General features: G+C 41.1%; 1 protein-coding gene across 5 annotated transcripts in view; it reads left to right on the top strand.

Annotated features, from left to right (window-relative positions):
• DYNC2H1 (dynein cytoplasmic 2 heavy chain 1) overlaps positions 1 to 18,520 on the top strand; it is a 343,887-nt gene that overhangs the window by 235,086 nt on the left and 90,281 nt on the right. For all 5 annotated transcript variants that reach the window (XM_078432668.2, XM_078432669.2, XM_078432667.2 and 2 more), the window contains one exon: positions 4,017 to 4,133. In XM_078432668.2, coding sequence (XP_078288794.2) covers positions 4,017 to 4,133 — 117 coding nt within the window. The remainder of the gene's footprint in view (positions 1 to 4,016; positions 4,134 to 18,520) is intronic.

Below are 18,520 nucleotides of genomic sequence, written 5' to 3'. Positions count from 1 at the left end.
ATTCCTTTTAAAATTGGATTTTAAGGGGCACCTGGGTGGCTCTGTTAAGCATCCAACTTCAGCTCAGGTCATGATCTCATGGTCAGTGAGTTTGAGTCCCACATCAGGCTCTGTGCTGATAGCTTGGAGCCTAGAGCCTGCTTTGGATTCTGTGTCTCCCTCTCTCTCTGCCCCTCCCCCACTCACTTGCGCGCGCGCGCTCTCTCTCTCTCTCTCTCTCTCTCTCAAAAAATAAACATTAAATTTTTTTTTTAAATTGTATTTTTATTTTTTTTTAATTTTTTTTAATGTTTATTTATTTTTGAGACAGAGAGAGACAGAGTGTGAACAGGGGAGGGGCAGAGAGAGAGGGAGACACAGAATCGGAAGCAGGCTCCAGGCTCCCAGCCCTCAGCCCAGAGCCCGACACGGGGCTCGAACTCACGGACCGCGAGATCGTGACCTGAGCTGAAGTCGGACGCCCAACCGACTGAGCCACCCAGGCGCCCCAAAAAATTGTATTTTTAAAATAAACTTTTAACTCATTTTATCTTTATCTTATATCACCCAGTATACTCAGAAATCTCATGATTTTATTAGTCCTTTCAGTAAACTGACTTTTTTTTTTTTTTTTCAAGAGAGAGAGCATGAGCAGGGGAGGGGCAGGGAGAGAGAGAGAGGGAATCCCAAACAGGTTCCCTTCTGTCAGTGCAGAGCGCGGTACAGAGCTAGAACGCAAAACTATGAGATCATGACCTGAGCCGAAATCAAGAGTCAGACACGTAACTGACTGAGACATCCAGGTGCCCATGACTTTTGGTTTTTTATCTGCTCTCTTTTCTATCAGTTGTCTTTTCATTAAATATTTTTTTCTCCTTTTACTTCCATCTCCATTTTCAACTTTGTTATTTAAGTTTGGCTCAGTTTTAAACTTTGTGTCTTTTTAAACATAAGCCTTTGCTGCTGTCATTTTCTTCCAGCGTCTCATTCACTGAAGTTTGATGGTGTTGATGTGTGGAATGTTCGTGATGATGGTGTTTCCAGCAGCCCCCACTGTCAGCCCAAAGCCGTGGTGGAGCAAACCGTGTGTCCCAGTCTTTCCAATCTGGGTTTCTGGGTCTTAACTTTGGAACTCTGACCCTTAGGAACTGGACTCACATAGGGGACATTTTACAGAGTGATTGACCAGTATGGCTTACCAGTGTCAAGGGTATGAAAGCCTTTCCTCGACTGTCATTGTTTTGGGTGGGACTACGGATAAATTACGACTCAATACGATCCCAGATTCTCCTCAAACAGAAAAAGGACATTCGTGGAAAAATTGGTGAGGTTGAAATAGGGCTTGTAATAGCTTAGTTGGTAGTACTGTGCCTTTGTTAGTTTCCTGGTTTTGATCATTGTGCGCTGATTGTAAGATGCTGACGTAGGGGGGCACGGTGAAGTCTCTGAAGGGAGTTCTCTGTACTATTTGTGCAACTTTTCTGTCAATCTGAAAGTCACGCATAATAGCAAGTAAATCAGCAACGCAAGCTCCAGGCCCTTTCGGAGGGGCCGCTGTCACAGGGCAGATGCTGCCTTCTGGATGCATAGGTCTAGATGAGCTGCACCACCATGGTTCACTTGCAGGGGCGTGGAATCACGGTATTGTATGCATGAGGCTGTGAGAACACTGCACTAGCCACACTGGATTAAAATAAAATACTTAATGGTAAAAATACAGGCTTCCCTTAATGTTCCAGGTACTTCAGTCATAAATCTTAAAAGGTTTTTTTGTTGATTCTGTTGTGTAATTGTGGTTTTACACGTGCTGTGTTACAGGATTTCTCCAGGTGTTTCGTCTGACGCATCCCTGGAAACAAATATGTAATCGGTTCAGTTTCTCTGAAAGTCCATTTTCTCATCTGTAAATTGAGAGTATTTGTTTTCAAATATTGTATTCCCTCTCATTCCAAGAAGGATGACACCAGAGGTGACTTAGAAAATGTAAGCAGTCTGTCAGTGTAACATTAGTACTGGACAAAGTCAGCCACAGAGAAGACAAGGGAAGGAAAGGAAAGCCAGGGAAGCATTTTATGCCAAGAGAAGGCAAAATGAACAACAAAGTAAATGTGTTGTTTGTGGAGAATCCCACCCTGTTTGGCACCATTTTAATGGAGTGTTAGCAAATAAAGTACTTCTTAAAAAATATTGATTTATTTTTGGGAGACAGAGGGACAGAGTGCAAGCAGGGGAGGGCCAGAGAGAGAGAGAGAGACAGAATCCGAAGCAGGCTCCAGGCTCCGAGCTGTCAGCACAGAGCCTGATGCGGGGTTTGAACTCACAAACCGTGAGGTCATCACCTGAGGCAAAGTCCGACACTCAACCAACTGAGCCACCCAGGCATCCCTAAAGTAGTTTTTAATTGGTTTAAAATGTAAATAATGGGAAGATTTTATTACCTGTGCTTTTTAAAAAGATAAATAAATATGTGAGATTTTGTAAAAACAAAAGATGGTCCACAATCCTAAGTTATAGGTCTATTCTCATGGTAAAAATATATCATTATGTATTTGAACTCTCTTTTTATTAATCTGTTTGTTAAAGATTATAGTATATTATCATAGTGTTATTAGGAAAAGCAAACCTCACATACTGTTTTTCTAGGACAGAAAGCATGGCCTTTTGAGCTGGCAAGTATTTTATTCTTAAAATAGCTTTTAGCATCTTGTAAAAAAGTTTGCATCTCTTTTCCTTTAGACATCCCTTTGCATCCTTATTTGTTTTCTGGCTTGTTTGACAAATTTAAAATACAAATAAGTGATAGCGAATGTTACCAGAGTTAAAATAGCACTTCTTCTGACTACCAACTAGCGGTGTTTTGTGGTGTGGCAAAGTTGATGAATTAGCTGCTGTTGTAGGGTTCAGCTAGAGCAAATGAAAATAATTTATCAGAAAACCAAAGAAAATGAAACCCTGAATCACCATGATTTTTTCAAGATTGGAGAATCAATCAAAAGCTCTAGAAGTAACTTGAGTTTTACAGCATGATGGTGGATGTTTAACAATTGAGTAGTGTGTTGATTTTGAAAGATTTATGGCCCTTATTTTGTTAAGAACTTTACTAATACAAGCATCCAACAAATATGAAATATAACCCAATCTGTTAAAAAAGGAAAAGCAATCTACATCTTTCAAATCTTGCAATCTACATCTTTTATTTTTCAAAAAATAAAACAGAAATGTAGTCAGCATGCTGCAAAGGTTGGTGTTAAAAATAGTAGCTTTGGAAAACACATGCCTCTCGTTTTGGGTTTATTTTATGTCAAAGAAGCACTGAGAGCACAATTTTGACATTGAGTTGAAGTGCTTGTAAAGAGCAGCCCGCAGATACCGCGCTGATTTGTACCCACCCTGATACCTCCAGCCCGGTATCAGTACCCTCATTACCTCTGCCTCGTTGCTGGAGAAGGAGCAAGTCAGTTATCGTTGCCGAAGCCCATGTCACAGGGCACAGTGTTAGGAAATGTGTGTGAGTGGATTTCGATGCGGATCAGCAGAAAGTCGCGGAAGGGGCGCCCCCAGTGGGAAGCACTGCGTACCTCGCCTGGTTTGCACCCCGCCCCCGTCTGTGCGTCTTTCATTAGAGTCTTCCTGCAGAGGAAACGTTTACGTGGCAACTTAACGTTAATACAGAGCGCAAAAACTTGGGTTTGTAATGATTTGTACCAACAAATAATTACTTAAAATTGTTTCACTCTTTGATGTAGTGTGGTATGCTGTTTACTATCTTTCCTACCATTGCCTCTTTTCAGAAAAACGATCTTTAATCAATCAGCATGTTGAAATTATAAAGTTGAGTCAATCAAACTGAAATATATTTTTCTTTATTTTTTAACTGCTTAAGTAAATCAGTTACATGTTAAGGCAATTGAATAGAGATAATGGGATTAAAACTTGTTTATATTTAGTCTCTATTTTTATAAAACAAATATAGCTATTTTTGGACCCATACTATTTCTCTCTTTTCAATATTTGTGCTTATTATGTTTTTATTTTAGGTTATTTCACAGTTGAGGATCTTGGGCAGATCAGTAACAGCTGGTTGCAAATTTGATAGAGAAATCTGGTCTAACGAACTGTCCCCTGTCCTCAATCTCTGGAAGAAACTAAACCAGGTTAGTACTGGAACAGTATTTGGATCAGGCCCCCTTTTTTCTCCCTGTCCTTTTTTTCCAGTTTTATCCCCAAATTTTCCCTGATGGTAAAATTCTGTGTTGATCTGCCTCTTATGTACACCAGTGTCCTGGAAGGAGGTGGGGACATAATAGTAACAGAAGCAGATCAGCCCAAGAAGCGGGGTGACCCGTGCGATTGTCATATCCTGGTGACGTGCCAGGTCATCCCCTGTACCTGCTGTACGTCATTGTATTCGCTGCTTGCCTTGTCTTTCCTCTTTCTGTAAAGTCAGCGCCTGCTGGTGAAGGTGGTATGTTTCACAGGACTGACAGTGCTGAGGAGAAACAGTTCATCGGCTGGAACCCACTTAGTTTTGTATTGTAGGGTAGTTACGGTAGATGATGGAGTAGTTGCTCACGAGGCAGTCGTTAGCATATTGTGGTTCCTGTTCTTATTGAATAGGGATTTATTCTTTCGAATTCAAAAACAAAACTATACAGTCCATCAGTTTACTGTTAGTGTAAAAATGCCTCTATCTCAGATCTAACCTTTTAAAATGAGGGATGTCAAATAGAGCTAATTTCAGAACCTATGAAAAAGGTTAAAAGCTTCTAAAAATTCAAAATCCTCAAACCTTACACTATTGTGATTTTGAGTTGTTATGACATTCTCAACACATGGGGACCATCAGGAATCCCAGGAAGCACTGACCCCAGCTCACCGGGATCACTGCTTCCATTCGGATCGCCCCACTGGTAAAGCTCGACGCAGTCAGTGTGAGGGGCGTCTAGCAGGGACAGCGCTTCATGCCCTGGTGTCCTGCGCCATGCTCCCCTCTGCCCGGGCCGTACAAGGAATCACCTTGCTCGTATTCCTGATATGGAGTCATGGTCCTGATCCGTTCTTTGTACTGGTTCACAGGAGAGTTACTATTCTTAAACCAGCCTTTGCTTTCCTTTAAATTAATAACCAGGAGGGGAAGTGTGGGAAGTTAAATGCATTTAGTGCCACAGTCCTTTATTATACAGGGAAATTTGACTGCCTTTTTCCCTCAGAAGGCTTGATTTTACAAAGGAATTGTATTTTATAATTTTGGGATTATGTTTGTATTATGTTTGGATTTAGCTTTCTGAGTGGTGTTTACATTGTTTGAAACTAAAGAAAGAAGGAAGTAGAAGATGACCATGCATTTTGGGTTAATTTGCAGCCTTTATGAATCATGAACTGGCTTTATCATAAACTGCAACAGAAGCAGGGAAGAACAAATGACTTCTGCTTTGTGAAGTGAACTTGAATGTGAGACATCACTGAGAATGGTTGGCCAGCACTCACATCTATAAGTGCATAGGCACTAAGCGTGTGTGAACTTTCTTTTGTGTGAAATGTAGTCCTGGCACTGGGAGCTGCGGGAGAGTCAGCGTCCTCTCAGGTGGCATCAGATGGGTGGGTGTGGAAGAGACAGGCGTGTTCAACATTGCTCAAGGTCTGTCTGGATCGAGCATAAGGACCACTTTCCATTACGAAGACAGGATCAACGGGGTATCTCAGCCATGCTGGATGGCAATTTCAAGTTCTTAGGGGGGTGTGTGTGTGCGCCACAGAAAGAGAGCAAGCGAGAGAGAGCACAAGCATGCTACCAAGACTAGAAACAGACCTCACGGTCTGTTGCCTTGGGTAGTTTGCACACGTTAACAGTATTTGTTCTTTGAATCCATGAGCACGGGATGTTTTTCCTTTTTCCTTCCCGTGCCATCCTCAGTGTCTTTCATCAATGCTTTCCGGTTTTCACAGTACAGGTCATTGACCTTCTTGGCTAAGTTTATTCCTAGGTATTTGGTTATTTTTGGTGCGCTTGTAATGGCACTGTTTTCTTCATTTCTCTTTCTGTTACTTCATTGTCAGTGTAGAGAATTGCACCTGATTTCTCTATGATTTCTTATCCTGCAACCTTATTGAATTCATTTATTGAGTAGTTTTTTTGGTGGTGTCCTTTGGGTTTTCTACATATGGTATCGTATCATCTGCACATAGCGGAAGTTTATTTCTTCCTTACGAAGTCAGATGCCTTTTGTTTCTTTTTCTTGTCTGAATGCTGTGACTGACTTCCAGTAGTGTATTGAATAGAAGTGGTGAGAGTGGGCATCCTTGTCTTCTTCCTGAACGTAGGCTAAAAGCTCTCAGTTGTTCACCCTTGAGTACGGTGTTACCTGTGCATGTTCTTATGTAAGGCCTTTATTATGTGGAGGTATTTTCCCTCTAAACCTGCTTCCTTGAGGAAGCATGGACGGATGTTTTTATCATGGACGGATGTTGTACTTTGTCAGATGCTTTTTCTGCATCTATTGAAAGGATCATGTGGTTTTTATCCTTTGTCTTGTTGATGTGGTGTATCATGTTGATTGATTTGTAAATACTGAACCAGTCTTGCATCCCAGGAATAAATCCTCCTTGGTTGTGGTGAATGATTTTTTTTAATGTGGAATTGGATTCAGTTTGCTAATACTTTGTTGAGGATTTTTATATTGATGCTCATCAGAGTTATGGGCCTATAGTTCTTATTTTTCTTGTCTTTATCTGGATTTGGTGTCAGGGTCATGCTGGGCTCATAGAATGAATATGGAAATTTTTCTTCCTTTTCTATTTTTTGTAGTAGTTGGAGAAGAAGAGGTATTAACTCTTCTTTAAATGTTTGGTAGAATTGATGTGTGAAGCCATCTCGTCCTGGACTTTTGTTTGTTGGGAGGTTTTTGATTACTGATTCAGTTTCACTGCTGGTAATCGGTCTGTTCAAATTTTCTATTTCTTCCTGCTTCAATTTTAGGAGGTTATGTGTTTCTAGAACTTTATCCATTTCTTCTAAGTTGTCCAATTTGTTGGCATATAATTTTTCATAATATTCTTTTATAATCCTTTGTATTTCTGTGCTGTCAGTTGTTACTACTCCTGTTTCATTTCTGGTTTTGAGTCCTTTGTGTGTGTGTCTCTCTCTCTCTCTCTCTCTCTCTCTCTTCTGATGAGTCTGGCTAAGAGTTTTCAAAGAACCACCTCCTGGTTTCATTGATCTATTGTTTTGTTAGTTTCTATATCATTTATGTCTGTTCTCATCTTATATTTTCTTCCCTCTATTGATTTTGGGATTGTTTGTTCTTCTTTTACTAGCTCCTTTACGTATAAGGTTATTAGGTCTTTTTATTGAGGAAGTTCACTGTTAATCCAATTCTTATTTCTTTGTAACTGATTAGTATTTTTCCTCTAAGAATGTTCTGTCTCTTATATCCTTACGTTTTACCATAGTATAAACAGGTGTGGATTTGTTTGTATCTGTTTGTTTGATAATCTGAGCCCTTGTAATTCCAAGTGCCAGCCTTTGTACTGGAACCTGTTTAGCTCCGTTTCCAACACCAGCTGGACTACATGCTGTATCATATCAACTACCTTGCTATCCATGACTGTGGCTGCATATTGCTGTTTTTAGCCCTGAAGTGGTGACGTGTTGGACAGTGATCCATTCAGGGCAGTGATAAAGTCAGCAACCCTGAATTCTCCCTTGCCTCGCCCCAGCCTGGGGCCCAGCCCTCTTCGGCGGTGGGTCACCGTACCCTACTGTTTACAAAGGTCTCCCAGATGTTCCCATTCTCAGGGTCCCATCTTCTGGTGTAGTGTTCTCTTGTTGTGTCCAAGACAGGATTCGCAGGTGGGACATAGTTTGCTCTCCTGTCTGGAAACAAGCGTAACTTTTAAAATTTCATTCTAATTTTTGTTTGTAAGATAAATATACATTATTTCAAAATTACCATTATGTTAAACTCATACTGGCCATATTAATGTAGCAAGTATCTTACACTTCATTCTGCTACAATTTGTTTTTTATCTCTTCCGTTTCCTTCCTGAATTTATTGTCATAATTTAGACTTCTGTTCTCTCATATGGATAACAGAAAACTCCAGATTTGACTCTCCTTCTAATAGATGCTTTCTCAAATCATATTTCTTATTATTATCACATTAATTTTACTAAGGGAAAAAGACTTTTTCACCACATGGCTCCATATCCAACCTTACTCCTAAGCTTCTTTCACAGTCTAGCAGACCTGAGTGCTGTGTGCACAAACCACCTCAGATTTGTGTATGAGGAGTTTCCGAGGGCTGTTTCCATATCCTTGAATAGGCTCACCATGCCAGCCACCAGTGATGGCCAGATAAGATCCCTGCATTTTACTCCTTTTCCTCTCCATGTTTCCCAATACTAATTTATAACTTGCACAACAATTCTCATGAAGGTTGTATTTTAAACCAGGCAAATTAAGATGTGGCCCTTAGGAAGAGGAATTCTGTTTTGTAAGAGTTTTGAAATTTATGCATGTAAATGTTTCAAATGCAACAACTTAGTACTACATTCCTTTTTTAGTTTTTCATCATTTTTTCTATGAGGTTATGGTTAATTACTAGCTAAACTTAAAGGTTAACTATATCTAAGCAATAATAATAGTTTTTTGAAAAGTAATTATAAGGGAGTCACCCAGGTCCTAATCTTTTCCCATTAAATAGCTAGGAGACATTAATTGAATCACTTCTGGACTCTATGTGAGCTTTTTGTTAAAAAGGGACGCCAACCTCTTCTCTGCATTCATGCATTAACTCATTTTTCATTCATCAAGTATCTATTGATGTTTCTCTTAGATGCTATGTGCTATGGTTTGTTAAGATTTGATAATAATACTCAAAAATAGAGGTATTACAATGTTTTGGGGGAGCCCAGGTGAAGGAATGCTTAATTCTGCTGAAAGGAAGCCAGGGAATGTTACATGATGAGTGAGAAATCCTCTTGGTTGAAGACAAGGTGTGGTGTCGCAGAGAGAGAGAAGAGTGTGCCATGTGTGTTAGTCTGACCCGTGAGGGACAGGAATGCTTGGAGCAGAGTGACTGGCTGCACAGTCAGGCCTCTTCTGCAGGACTGGGTCGCAGTGGGTATGCGTCATTCGCCAGTGCTGTGGCAGCGCAAGCGCGGAGCAAGAGAAACGCGTCCAAGACGTCTCCCACGTGGAATCCATCCCTGTAGGACTCTGGTGCCGATCTAATAAAAAATGGCTGTGAACAGTTTGGAAAGCATGAACTCTTCACACATTAGGCTTTTTTGTTCGCAGTTCTTTAAAGATTTGTAGCTTTGGAAAACTTAGTGCAACAAGCCCTAATGGTTCTGATACCATGGCCATATTCAAGATCTTTTCTTAATTTAGTCTTTCATGCTTGAGGTGGAATCTCTAAATTTTTAGTGACCGTATTAGTGATTATATCTATTTCAGGAGAAAATGCATATAAATATGTAATTGTAACTTTCAGCATCTGTTTGTTAATCATTAATTTATGTCACATCATTTTTTAAATAGTTCAGATGCATAATTTAGTAACATCTCTTATTTTGTGACATTTTTCTTAGGATTTCTGCTAAAAATAGTAACTTGAAAAACAATTTAATGAGCAAAATACTGAAAAGTATAACAGATAGAGAAGCCAGTTTCATTCAATATTATGCATGTTTGCATTTGAAAGATCAGTTCATGCTTTGAAATTTTTATTATGCGTGAGCTACCTCGCATCAATTTTTAATACCTGGTTGATGGTGACAACTGATGAGAATTACTGACATTCTGACCAATTTACATCTCCTTTACATGGCTTGAGAACTCCCACGACCTCTCACTGTGATTACCCACATGATAAGAGGTACACAGAAAACTGCCTCTTTTAGGCTGGGAGAATTGTTGGGAAAAAAATAGGTGATGGAATTTTTTCTGAACAATAATTGAACCTGTTGATCTCGTAACTATTTTACTATTTCTTTTTTCAGATGGTAGATTGTATGTTTGTCAAATTAATCTTTTAGGCCCAATAGCTTAATTTTAAAATAATGCATTGCAATTAAAGTAAAAGAGAATTCTAGAATAAACAATAAGACTAGTACTTTCTTATATTCTTAAACTAAAATTATCTTTTAAATATATTATTTCTTCTCAGACTGCTTTTCGACTTTCTTCCCTTTTAATTAAGGTGAAATCCTATAAAATATGATGACTATGTCCTAGTTTTAGAAAATGTAAGGTAGGGAATATATCTGTAATATATACCTCTGTTGGATAAAAACATTTCTCAGTTGTACTTAGAGCTATTTTGTTTTGTGGCTTTTTTTTTTCTTCCTAAAACATCTAAAATTCAGCAAGTATGATCTCCTGTCTCATTGATTCTCCAGGTGAAAGATGTCCTTTGGAATGTAATTCTTAGTAAAGCTTTACCCACCACCACTCCCACTCTCCTTCCCCCAGACCCTCACAGGTTTCACTCCTTTTGACAACAAGGAATGTGTAGCTTACATTAACTTAGATTCTCTCTGTCCCATTGCAGACAGCACAGTAGAAAACACACTAGGTATTTCAACAGATGATTTAATACAAGGGAATTGGTTATACATACATCGCATGGCCAGAAAAGACAAAAAGGAAGAGTTGGAAGCACATGTTTGCAAGAAGCAACCACCTTTTGTTTGGGCTGGGGGACAGCAGGGAGGAGTCTGAGGTGAATGGCAGGCAGAGCCCCATGGAGGGGCCCATGGAGGGGCGGGGACTCAGGTGCAGGAGGGCGCTGCCCCCTCAGAAGTGCTGGAACCTCTGTTGCTGGGGGTGCTGTAGGACTGGTGCCAGGAGCACCCCCAGGAGAAGCCCCTGGGTTTTCCCTTCTCCTCTGCAAATTCCACGTGGCTGAACCTCATGGGGCCTCAGCTGGCAAGAAACCCTCAATTTGTGGGAGTCTCAGCCTGGGCATCACAGAGCTACAGGAAGAAAAGCAAAGTGGGCGGATGGGAGCTGAGAAACAACCTCCCTCCACAAGCCAGGCATGCTCTTCGTTCGTTCTTCCTTCTGTTGTGTTTGCTTCTTGACTGGGTGTTTGCTTCAGTGATCCCCCTCCTCCTATTCCTAATTTAAACACTCTTGCAACTGTACCCCTCAATTTTTTACTTTTATGTTTTCATTGCTACTCACTTTTAAACAGTTTCTAAGTTGTGTTATGATTTCTACTTCTTTCATGCGTTTTTATTCATAAGTGGCTTTCCTGGTTACTTTTAGTCGCAGATTTCTACTCTTTGTGATCAGAGAATGCTGTCCTATGACACGTATCTTTGAAACTTGTTGAGACTTGCTTTATGGCCCATTATATCATTATGAAACATTTATTTTGTGTTGTCTTTGAAAAGAATATGTGTTCTGCTGTGGTTGACTGCCATGTTGAAATTATGTTAAGTTTTTTAACTTTTTTTTTAATGTTTATTTTTGAGAGAGAAAGAGCATGAGCAGGGAAGGGGCAGAGAGAGAGGGAGTCACAGAATCTGAAGCAGGCTCCAGGCTCTGAGCCATCAGCACAAAACCCCATATGGGGCTCGAACTGACCGCACCGGAGTTAATCGCTTAACCGACTGAGCCACCCAGGCACCCCAAAATTAAGTTTTTTAAGTGTTTTGTTCACGACTCATACATTTATAAAATGGTTTTTTACTGTCACTTTTTGAGTTATGTAAAATCAGAACACTATCTCTTGATAGGTTAAACTTTTCTGTAACTCTTAAAGTGTTTTTCTTCTGATATTAGTAAGTCTGCATGAACCTTCTTTTAATTATTCTTGGTTAGCTCTATCTTATTTCATACTTCTATTCTCAGCTTTCGGACCTTTTTATATGTGTGCATCATACAAAGAGCCCATAGGTGGTCTTTTTGTGATCTTTAAGTGGATCATTTCATCTATTTAATATTACTTTGGATTACTTTGTATTATTATGTCTTGTATTTTTCTTCTTTTCATTCCTTTGTTAATCTTCCTTTGGACTGATTGTTTTCTCTGATATCTTTCTCTCACAGTTTACAAATTGTACATGCTTTCTACCTTTTTAGTGGCATCCTAGTTAGTTTATCGTACCAACTTAGCTTATCAAAGTTAATGTAAATATATTTACTTATATGGAAGAGAATTGAAGAAGCTGAGAACATTATACACAACCCCAGCCTCATGGAGTTACTGTTACGTGTTTAAGTCTTGGCTGTTGTTTCCAATTCATGCTTGTTCTGACCGGGTCCCATGCCTTCACTGTCCTGTACTCCTTCCTGCCTCCAGGACATTTCGGGTGACTGTCCTCCCCTTCTTCCTGAAGTCACAGGAGTCCTTTGGTGGGAAACTCTTTGCATCCTTATTTCTCTGAAAATGCCTTTAATGTATCCTCTGTTTTTATATATCTTTTAAATGTTTGTTTACTTCTGAGAGAGAGACCGAGCATGAGCAGGGGAGGGGCAGAGAGAGGGAGACACAGAATCCGAAGCAGGCTCTGGGGTTCCGAGCTGTCAGCACAGAGCCCGACGCGGGGCCTGAACTCACAAGCTGTGAGATCACGACCTGAGCCGAAGTTGGACATTCAACCAACTGAGCCACCAGGCGCCCCGTCCTCTGTTTTCAAATGTTTATTTTTCCATATTAACAGTTACTGTCTCATTATATTGAAGGTACAGTGAGATGATTCTGCTCTTTTCTGCTCTCTGCTTTTGCTGCTAAGAAGTCCATTTTTGCTCCTTTGATTTATGTTTACTTTCATACTGCTTTTAAGATCTCTTTGCCTTGGTTTTCTGCAGTTTTACTGAGACTCAGCATGGATTTGTTTTCTTTCTCTCTTTAATTCATTCATTTTGAAATCTTGCTTAAGATTTAATGGGCTTTTGAATTTAGATTGCTCCTGTTCATCTGTGGGCAAGGTCAGTTGGACTCTTCACTCTGCTCTCCTCCTCCTCTTCTGGAACCTGAGTCAGGAGTCGGCCCACCCTCTTCTCTTTACTCACCGTGTGTCTTAGTTCTCTTACTTCCCACTTCCTGGTGTCCTTGTGATACATTCTTAATAAACTCTACCCATGTGTCTTCCGGTCCACTCCCTCTCTACTCAGTCAGATGTAATCTAGTATGGAAGTTTTACATTTTAACCCTTACTATTTTTATTTAATAACATCTTTTAACGCTTATTTATTATTGAGAGAGAGACAGAGCGCGAGCAGGGGAGGGACAGAGAGAGAAGGAGACACAGAATCTGAAGCAGGCTCCAGGCTCTCAAAACAGAGGCTGATGCAGGGCTCGAACCCATGAACCATGAGATCATGACCTGAGCTGAAGTTGGAAGCTTAACTGACTGAGCCACCCAGGCACCCCAATAATTTTTAATTTTTAAAAGTTTGTTTCTTTTCCAGATGTTCTTGTTTATTTTAAGAATCTCTGTCAGTTCTAGAAACATTTACCATAATTGCTTTATGGTTTGTTGTGATTATTCCTGTATCTGAAGTCTTTGTGGATTTGATTCTTCTCTACATTGTATATGATAATTTGATGGCAGTGCCTTATTTACTTATATAGTATTTGGGTTTTTGTTAAGCCGTGACATGTAATTATTTTGGTAACATGACTTACAAAGGAGCTATTTGTAGCCTGGAATTAAAACGTATTGAACCATTCAGTTTAGAATGTAGGCTTAGGGTTTGGTTTAGGTTGGGTCAGCATCATGCACCCTTCAAATACTTTGAGATACCTCTAATCTGGAACTATACAAATTAAATTATCCTCTTGAAGTTCATTACAACCTCCAAAGTCGTGCATACAAACTAATGTTAAAGTTCCAACTGTGACAATTATTTTTTGAGGAGAGAGTCCTACATACACACTCACCACTCCACAGTTACTACCAAATTTTGATACGCACTTTCCCTCATAGTCCTTGGGGCACAGGTGAAGGCAGTTTATTTCTCTTTGACTCTTCTGCTGAAAGTGTAATCATTCAGGATTTTAATGGGGGGGGGGGGCGTCTTTTATCCTCTCCATTGACCAGATAGTGGACCTCATGTCTGGTCTCACAACCCGTGATTATGAATGTGAAAGCTCAGGGTCACCAGCCCCAGTGACCTCAGGGCCCTGCTTGTCGTTGTCTCACTTGCAGTGCCGGCGCATAAAAAACCCTTTCTAGATTTCTCCGTGTCACCCCAAAAAGAGCCCGATTCTTATTTCACATACCATGAGATTTAGCTTTGTAGACATTTGTCTACAAAATTGCTCTGAACAGAAGGGATAATAAAACCTCTCTTATTTCTCTGAGAGGACCACAGGTTAGACCTTGAATCAGTTCCTAAGCCCCAAGATGCTGGAGAGACCAGAGCATTATCTCTCTGGGTTTTTAAAGGTCAAAAGGGATAAAGCCCAAAACTGAGTCATCTCTTAGATCACTTGGCTCCTGGAGAGATTTTATTTGCACACCACAGTGTTGGTTAGAATTCAAGCCCGTTGCATCTCCTAGAACTCCGTCTTTGGAGGGGAAGAGGAAGTCTGTAGAAGCAGAGCATGACCGGTCTCCCGTCCCCTGTGTACCTCACCCAGGGGCGTCTGGCTCACCTGGCCACCCCAAAAGGAAGGCCTTTGTCAAGGTACAAGGACAGTAACAGCACACTTATTTCTTATTGTGAGATAATTAGTAAGTGATATCTCTAATCCAGAATACCTTGTGTTTGCATTCGGGATGAAATTAATAAAGATGAAAATTGAATACTCAGCACTTTGTTGTTTGAATAATTCTTCCTTCTCTCAAGGTTGTTTTTGGGTGTGTGGAAGAACATGCTTTAATATTTTATTCAACATAGTTGTTTACGGCAGAAAATAGAAGCTGAAATTCTTTATTTCTTACTTTGAGCGGTTGCAAAAACCATGTGTATGTGTCCTGTAAGTGACTGCACTTTGTGGACTGTCCTTCTCTGTTAAGTAATGCATTCAGTGTTGGAATGGTTTCTCACTGGCTCTGTGCCCTGACTGTTGAAACCTCAGTGCTCCATTTACTCTGAAAGTCATGAACCAGTTCACTTGCTGCGTTAGGATGTTGGCTTTTCTCAGACTTGGAAACAACGCGCACTCACACCAGCATCTTGTGCTGTCTTGTGTTTCTGACAGTCTGTCATGCACATCAGCAAACCAAAGCATTTTGTTGTCGTGAAAAAATACCTCATTTTGAGGAGGGCGTGGAAGAAAAGACTGCTCAGCCAGTTAGAGATTTTCAGATCCAGTGACGTTTTTTCCTCGTTGGGAATCCACTCTTCTCTCTCTGCTTTTTGAATTGCTGAAACTGTTAGTATGTAACAAGATAACTTCACATGGAAAGTCATGGTGCGCCTGGCACATAGTCCCTATGCTAGAATGTTAGTCATTCCTGTCCTTCGATACCGTGGTCTGCGTTCAGTCTCTCAGTGTGCGACTTGTGGCTCTGTCATCCTTTCCTTGTCTGCTGCGTTCCCCTGGCGCAGTCACGGGGCAGATCGCCTGTGAAAGATTCTTGCCTAGGAGTCAATACGGTCTTGTTAATGTTCTGTTTTGTACAAGGGACAAATGGTTTTTCAAAAAACACGTACCACGTTATTGTGCATACCCACGTTTGATGTGAAAATGGCTGTCAGGGAACCTAGGGGTAAGGACAGTGGGGAAAGGGCCATTCACAGCGACATCCGCCAGTGCCTTCCTCCCTGGGACTGCTGCTGGGTTTGCTTTTGTGGACATCTTTGGTTGGTACATAAAAGCTATGACATCTTCAAGGCGCCTGGGTGGCTCAGTCGGTTAAGCGTCCGACTTTGGCTCAGGTCATGATCTTGCGGTTCGTGAGTTCAAGCCCCGCGTCGGGCTCTGTGCTGACAGGTTAGAGCCTGGAGCCTGTTTCAAATTCTGTGTCTCCCTCTCTCTGACCCTCCCCCATTCATGCTCTGTCTCTCTCTGTCTCAAAAATAGATAAACGTTAAAAAAAAAAAAACTATGACATTTTCAAGGCATTAGGAAATTAGCAAATAATTTATACCTGAAACAAAAACTCCTTTCTTTTTTTTTTTTTTTTTTTTTTTTTTTTTATGTTAGCTCTCCCTAGCTTCCCGTCGTTTTCTTCTCAGAAGATGTAACAGCTGCTCCCCTCCCTTGTTGTTCAGCCTTGGCCTTGCTTGCTGTCAGTGTCACTACCGAGGCTGCCCGTGTACTTTAGTTCTTCAGCAGTTTATTGGGTGATGACACCCACCTGTCCTGGTTGAGCTCTGCTTGCTCCATTAATAATAATTGTAACTAATCGTAACTGAACTAAATGAAACTAAATGGATCTAAACTAAATGAAATGAGCATTAAGACGTGGCTGAAGCAGAGCCCCCGAGTCTGGCTGGCAAAAGCGGAGGGGCCCGCTGGAGTGTGTTCTGACAGCAAGCGGGACTTAACATCTGGGAGGTTATAAGTTAACAGCTCTGCTCAGAGAGTGGGAAGGATGGAGGACAAAGGGAGGGAGAGTAGCTGAGCCCCCGGATGACAGCGCTCAGTTTGGCGGGAACAAAGGCGCTCACCAGCGCCATCTCCCTCACCCATCCCCCAGCCAAAATCCCAAAGGGAACCAGTTCCTGCCAGTGAACTTGCTCGCTCCGTGCAAACACCCAAGGCTGTGCTTCTGTGGAGCCACCCCTCCGGCAGCGGGTCTGACTCCCTCCCGCTGCCACAGGGTCCCTCCTGAAGTGGATCGCCTAAGGAGAAGCGAGCTAAGCCTGCCCCTCCCGCCCCCGTGCACCTTGCCTACCCACCCCAGTTAATACGCGAGATCCCCAGCACCACAAGCCTGGCAGTGTGCAAGTAGCCCAGACGGGCCACGCCACCCCACAGTGAATCCCGCCCCTAGGAGAGGGGAAGAGAAGGCACACACCAGTCTGACTGTGGCCCCAGCGGTGGGCTGGGGGCAGACATCAGGTCTGACTGTGGCCCCGCCCACCAACTCCAGTTATACACCACAGCACAGGGGAAGGGCCCTGCAGGTCCGCACCACTCCAGGGAATATCCAAAATGACCAAACGGAAGAATTCCCCTCACAAGAATCTCCAGAAAATAACAACAGCTAATGAACTGATCAAAAAGGATTTAAATAATATAACAGAAAGTGAATTTAGAATAATAGTCATAAAATTAATCGCTGGGCTTGAAAACAGTATAGAGGACAGCAGAGAATCTATTGCTATAGACATCAAGGGACTAAGGAACAGTCAGGAGGAGCTGAAAAACGCTTTAAATGAGATGCAAAATAAAATGGAAATGACCACAGCTCGGATTGAAGAGGCAGAGGAGAGAATAGGTGAACTAGAAGATAAAATTATGGAAAAAGAGGAAGCTGAGAAAAAGAGAGATAAAAAAATCCAGGAGTATGAGGGGAAAATTAGAGAACTAAGTGATGCACTAAAGACAAATAATATTTGCATAATTGGTATTCCAGAGGAGGAAGAGAGAGGGAAAGGTGCTGAAGGTGTACTTGAAGAAATAATAGCTGAGAACTTCCTTGATCTGAGGAAGGAAAAAGGCATTGAAATCCAAGAGGCACAGAGAACTCCCTTCAGACGTAACTTGAATCGATCTTCTGCACGACATACCGTACTGAAACTGGAAAAATACAAGGATAAAGAGAAAATTCTGAAAGCAGCGAGGGATAGACGTGCCCTAACATATAAAGGGAGACCTATAAGACTTGTGACTGATCTCTCTTCTGAAACTTGGCAGGCCAGAAAGAAATGGCAGGAGATCTTCAATGTGATGCACAGAAAAAAATATGCAGCCGAGAATCCTTTATCCAGCAAGTCTGTCATTTAGAATAGAAGGAGAGATAAAGCTCTTCCCAAACAAACAAAAACTGAAGGAATTCATCACCACTAAACCAGCCCTACAAGAGATCCTAAGGGGGCTCCTGTAAGACAAAGTACCAGAGACATCGCTACAAGCATAAAACATAGACATCACAATGACTCTAAACCCATATCTTTCTATAATAACACTGAATATAAATGGACTAAAGGCGCCAACCAAAAGACACATGGTATCAGAATGTATAAAAAAACAAGACCCATCTATTTGCTGTCTACAAGAGACTCATTTTAGACCTGAGGACACCTTCAGATTGAGAGTAAGGGGATGGAGAACTATTTATCATGCTACTGGAAGCCAAAAGAAAGCTGGAGTAGCCATACTTATATCAGACAAACCAGACTTTAAATTAAAGGCTGTAACAAGAGATGAAGAAGGGCATTATATAATAATTACAGGGTCTATCCATCAGGAAGAGCTAACAATTATAAATGTCTATGCGCCGAATACGGGAGCCCCCAAAATATATAAAACAATTACTCATAAACATAAGCAACCTTATTGATAAGAATGTGGTAATTGCAGGGGACTTTAACACTCCACTTACAGCAATGGATAGATCATCTAGACACACGGTCAATAAAGAAACAAGGGCCCTGAATGATACATTGGACCAGATGGACTTGACAGAT

The sequence above is a fragment of the Panthera onca genome, chromosome D1 (assembly GCF_046562875.1).
Source record: "Panthera onca isolate mPanOnc1 chromosome D1, mPanOnc1 haplotype 2, whole genome shotgun sequence".
In the NCBI taxonomy this organism is placed as follows: Eukaryota; Metazoa; Chordata; class Mammalia; order Carnivora; family Felidae; genus Panthera; species Panthera onca.
The sequence above is the reverse complement of the archived record's forward strand: the minus strand, read 5'-3'. Positions and strand labels throughout refer to the sequence as shown.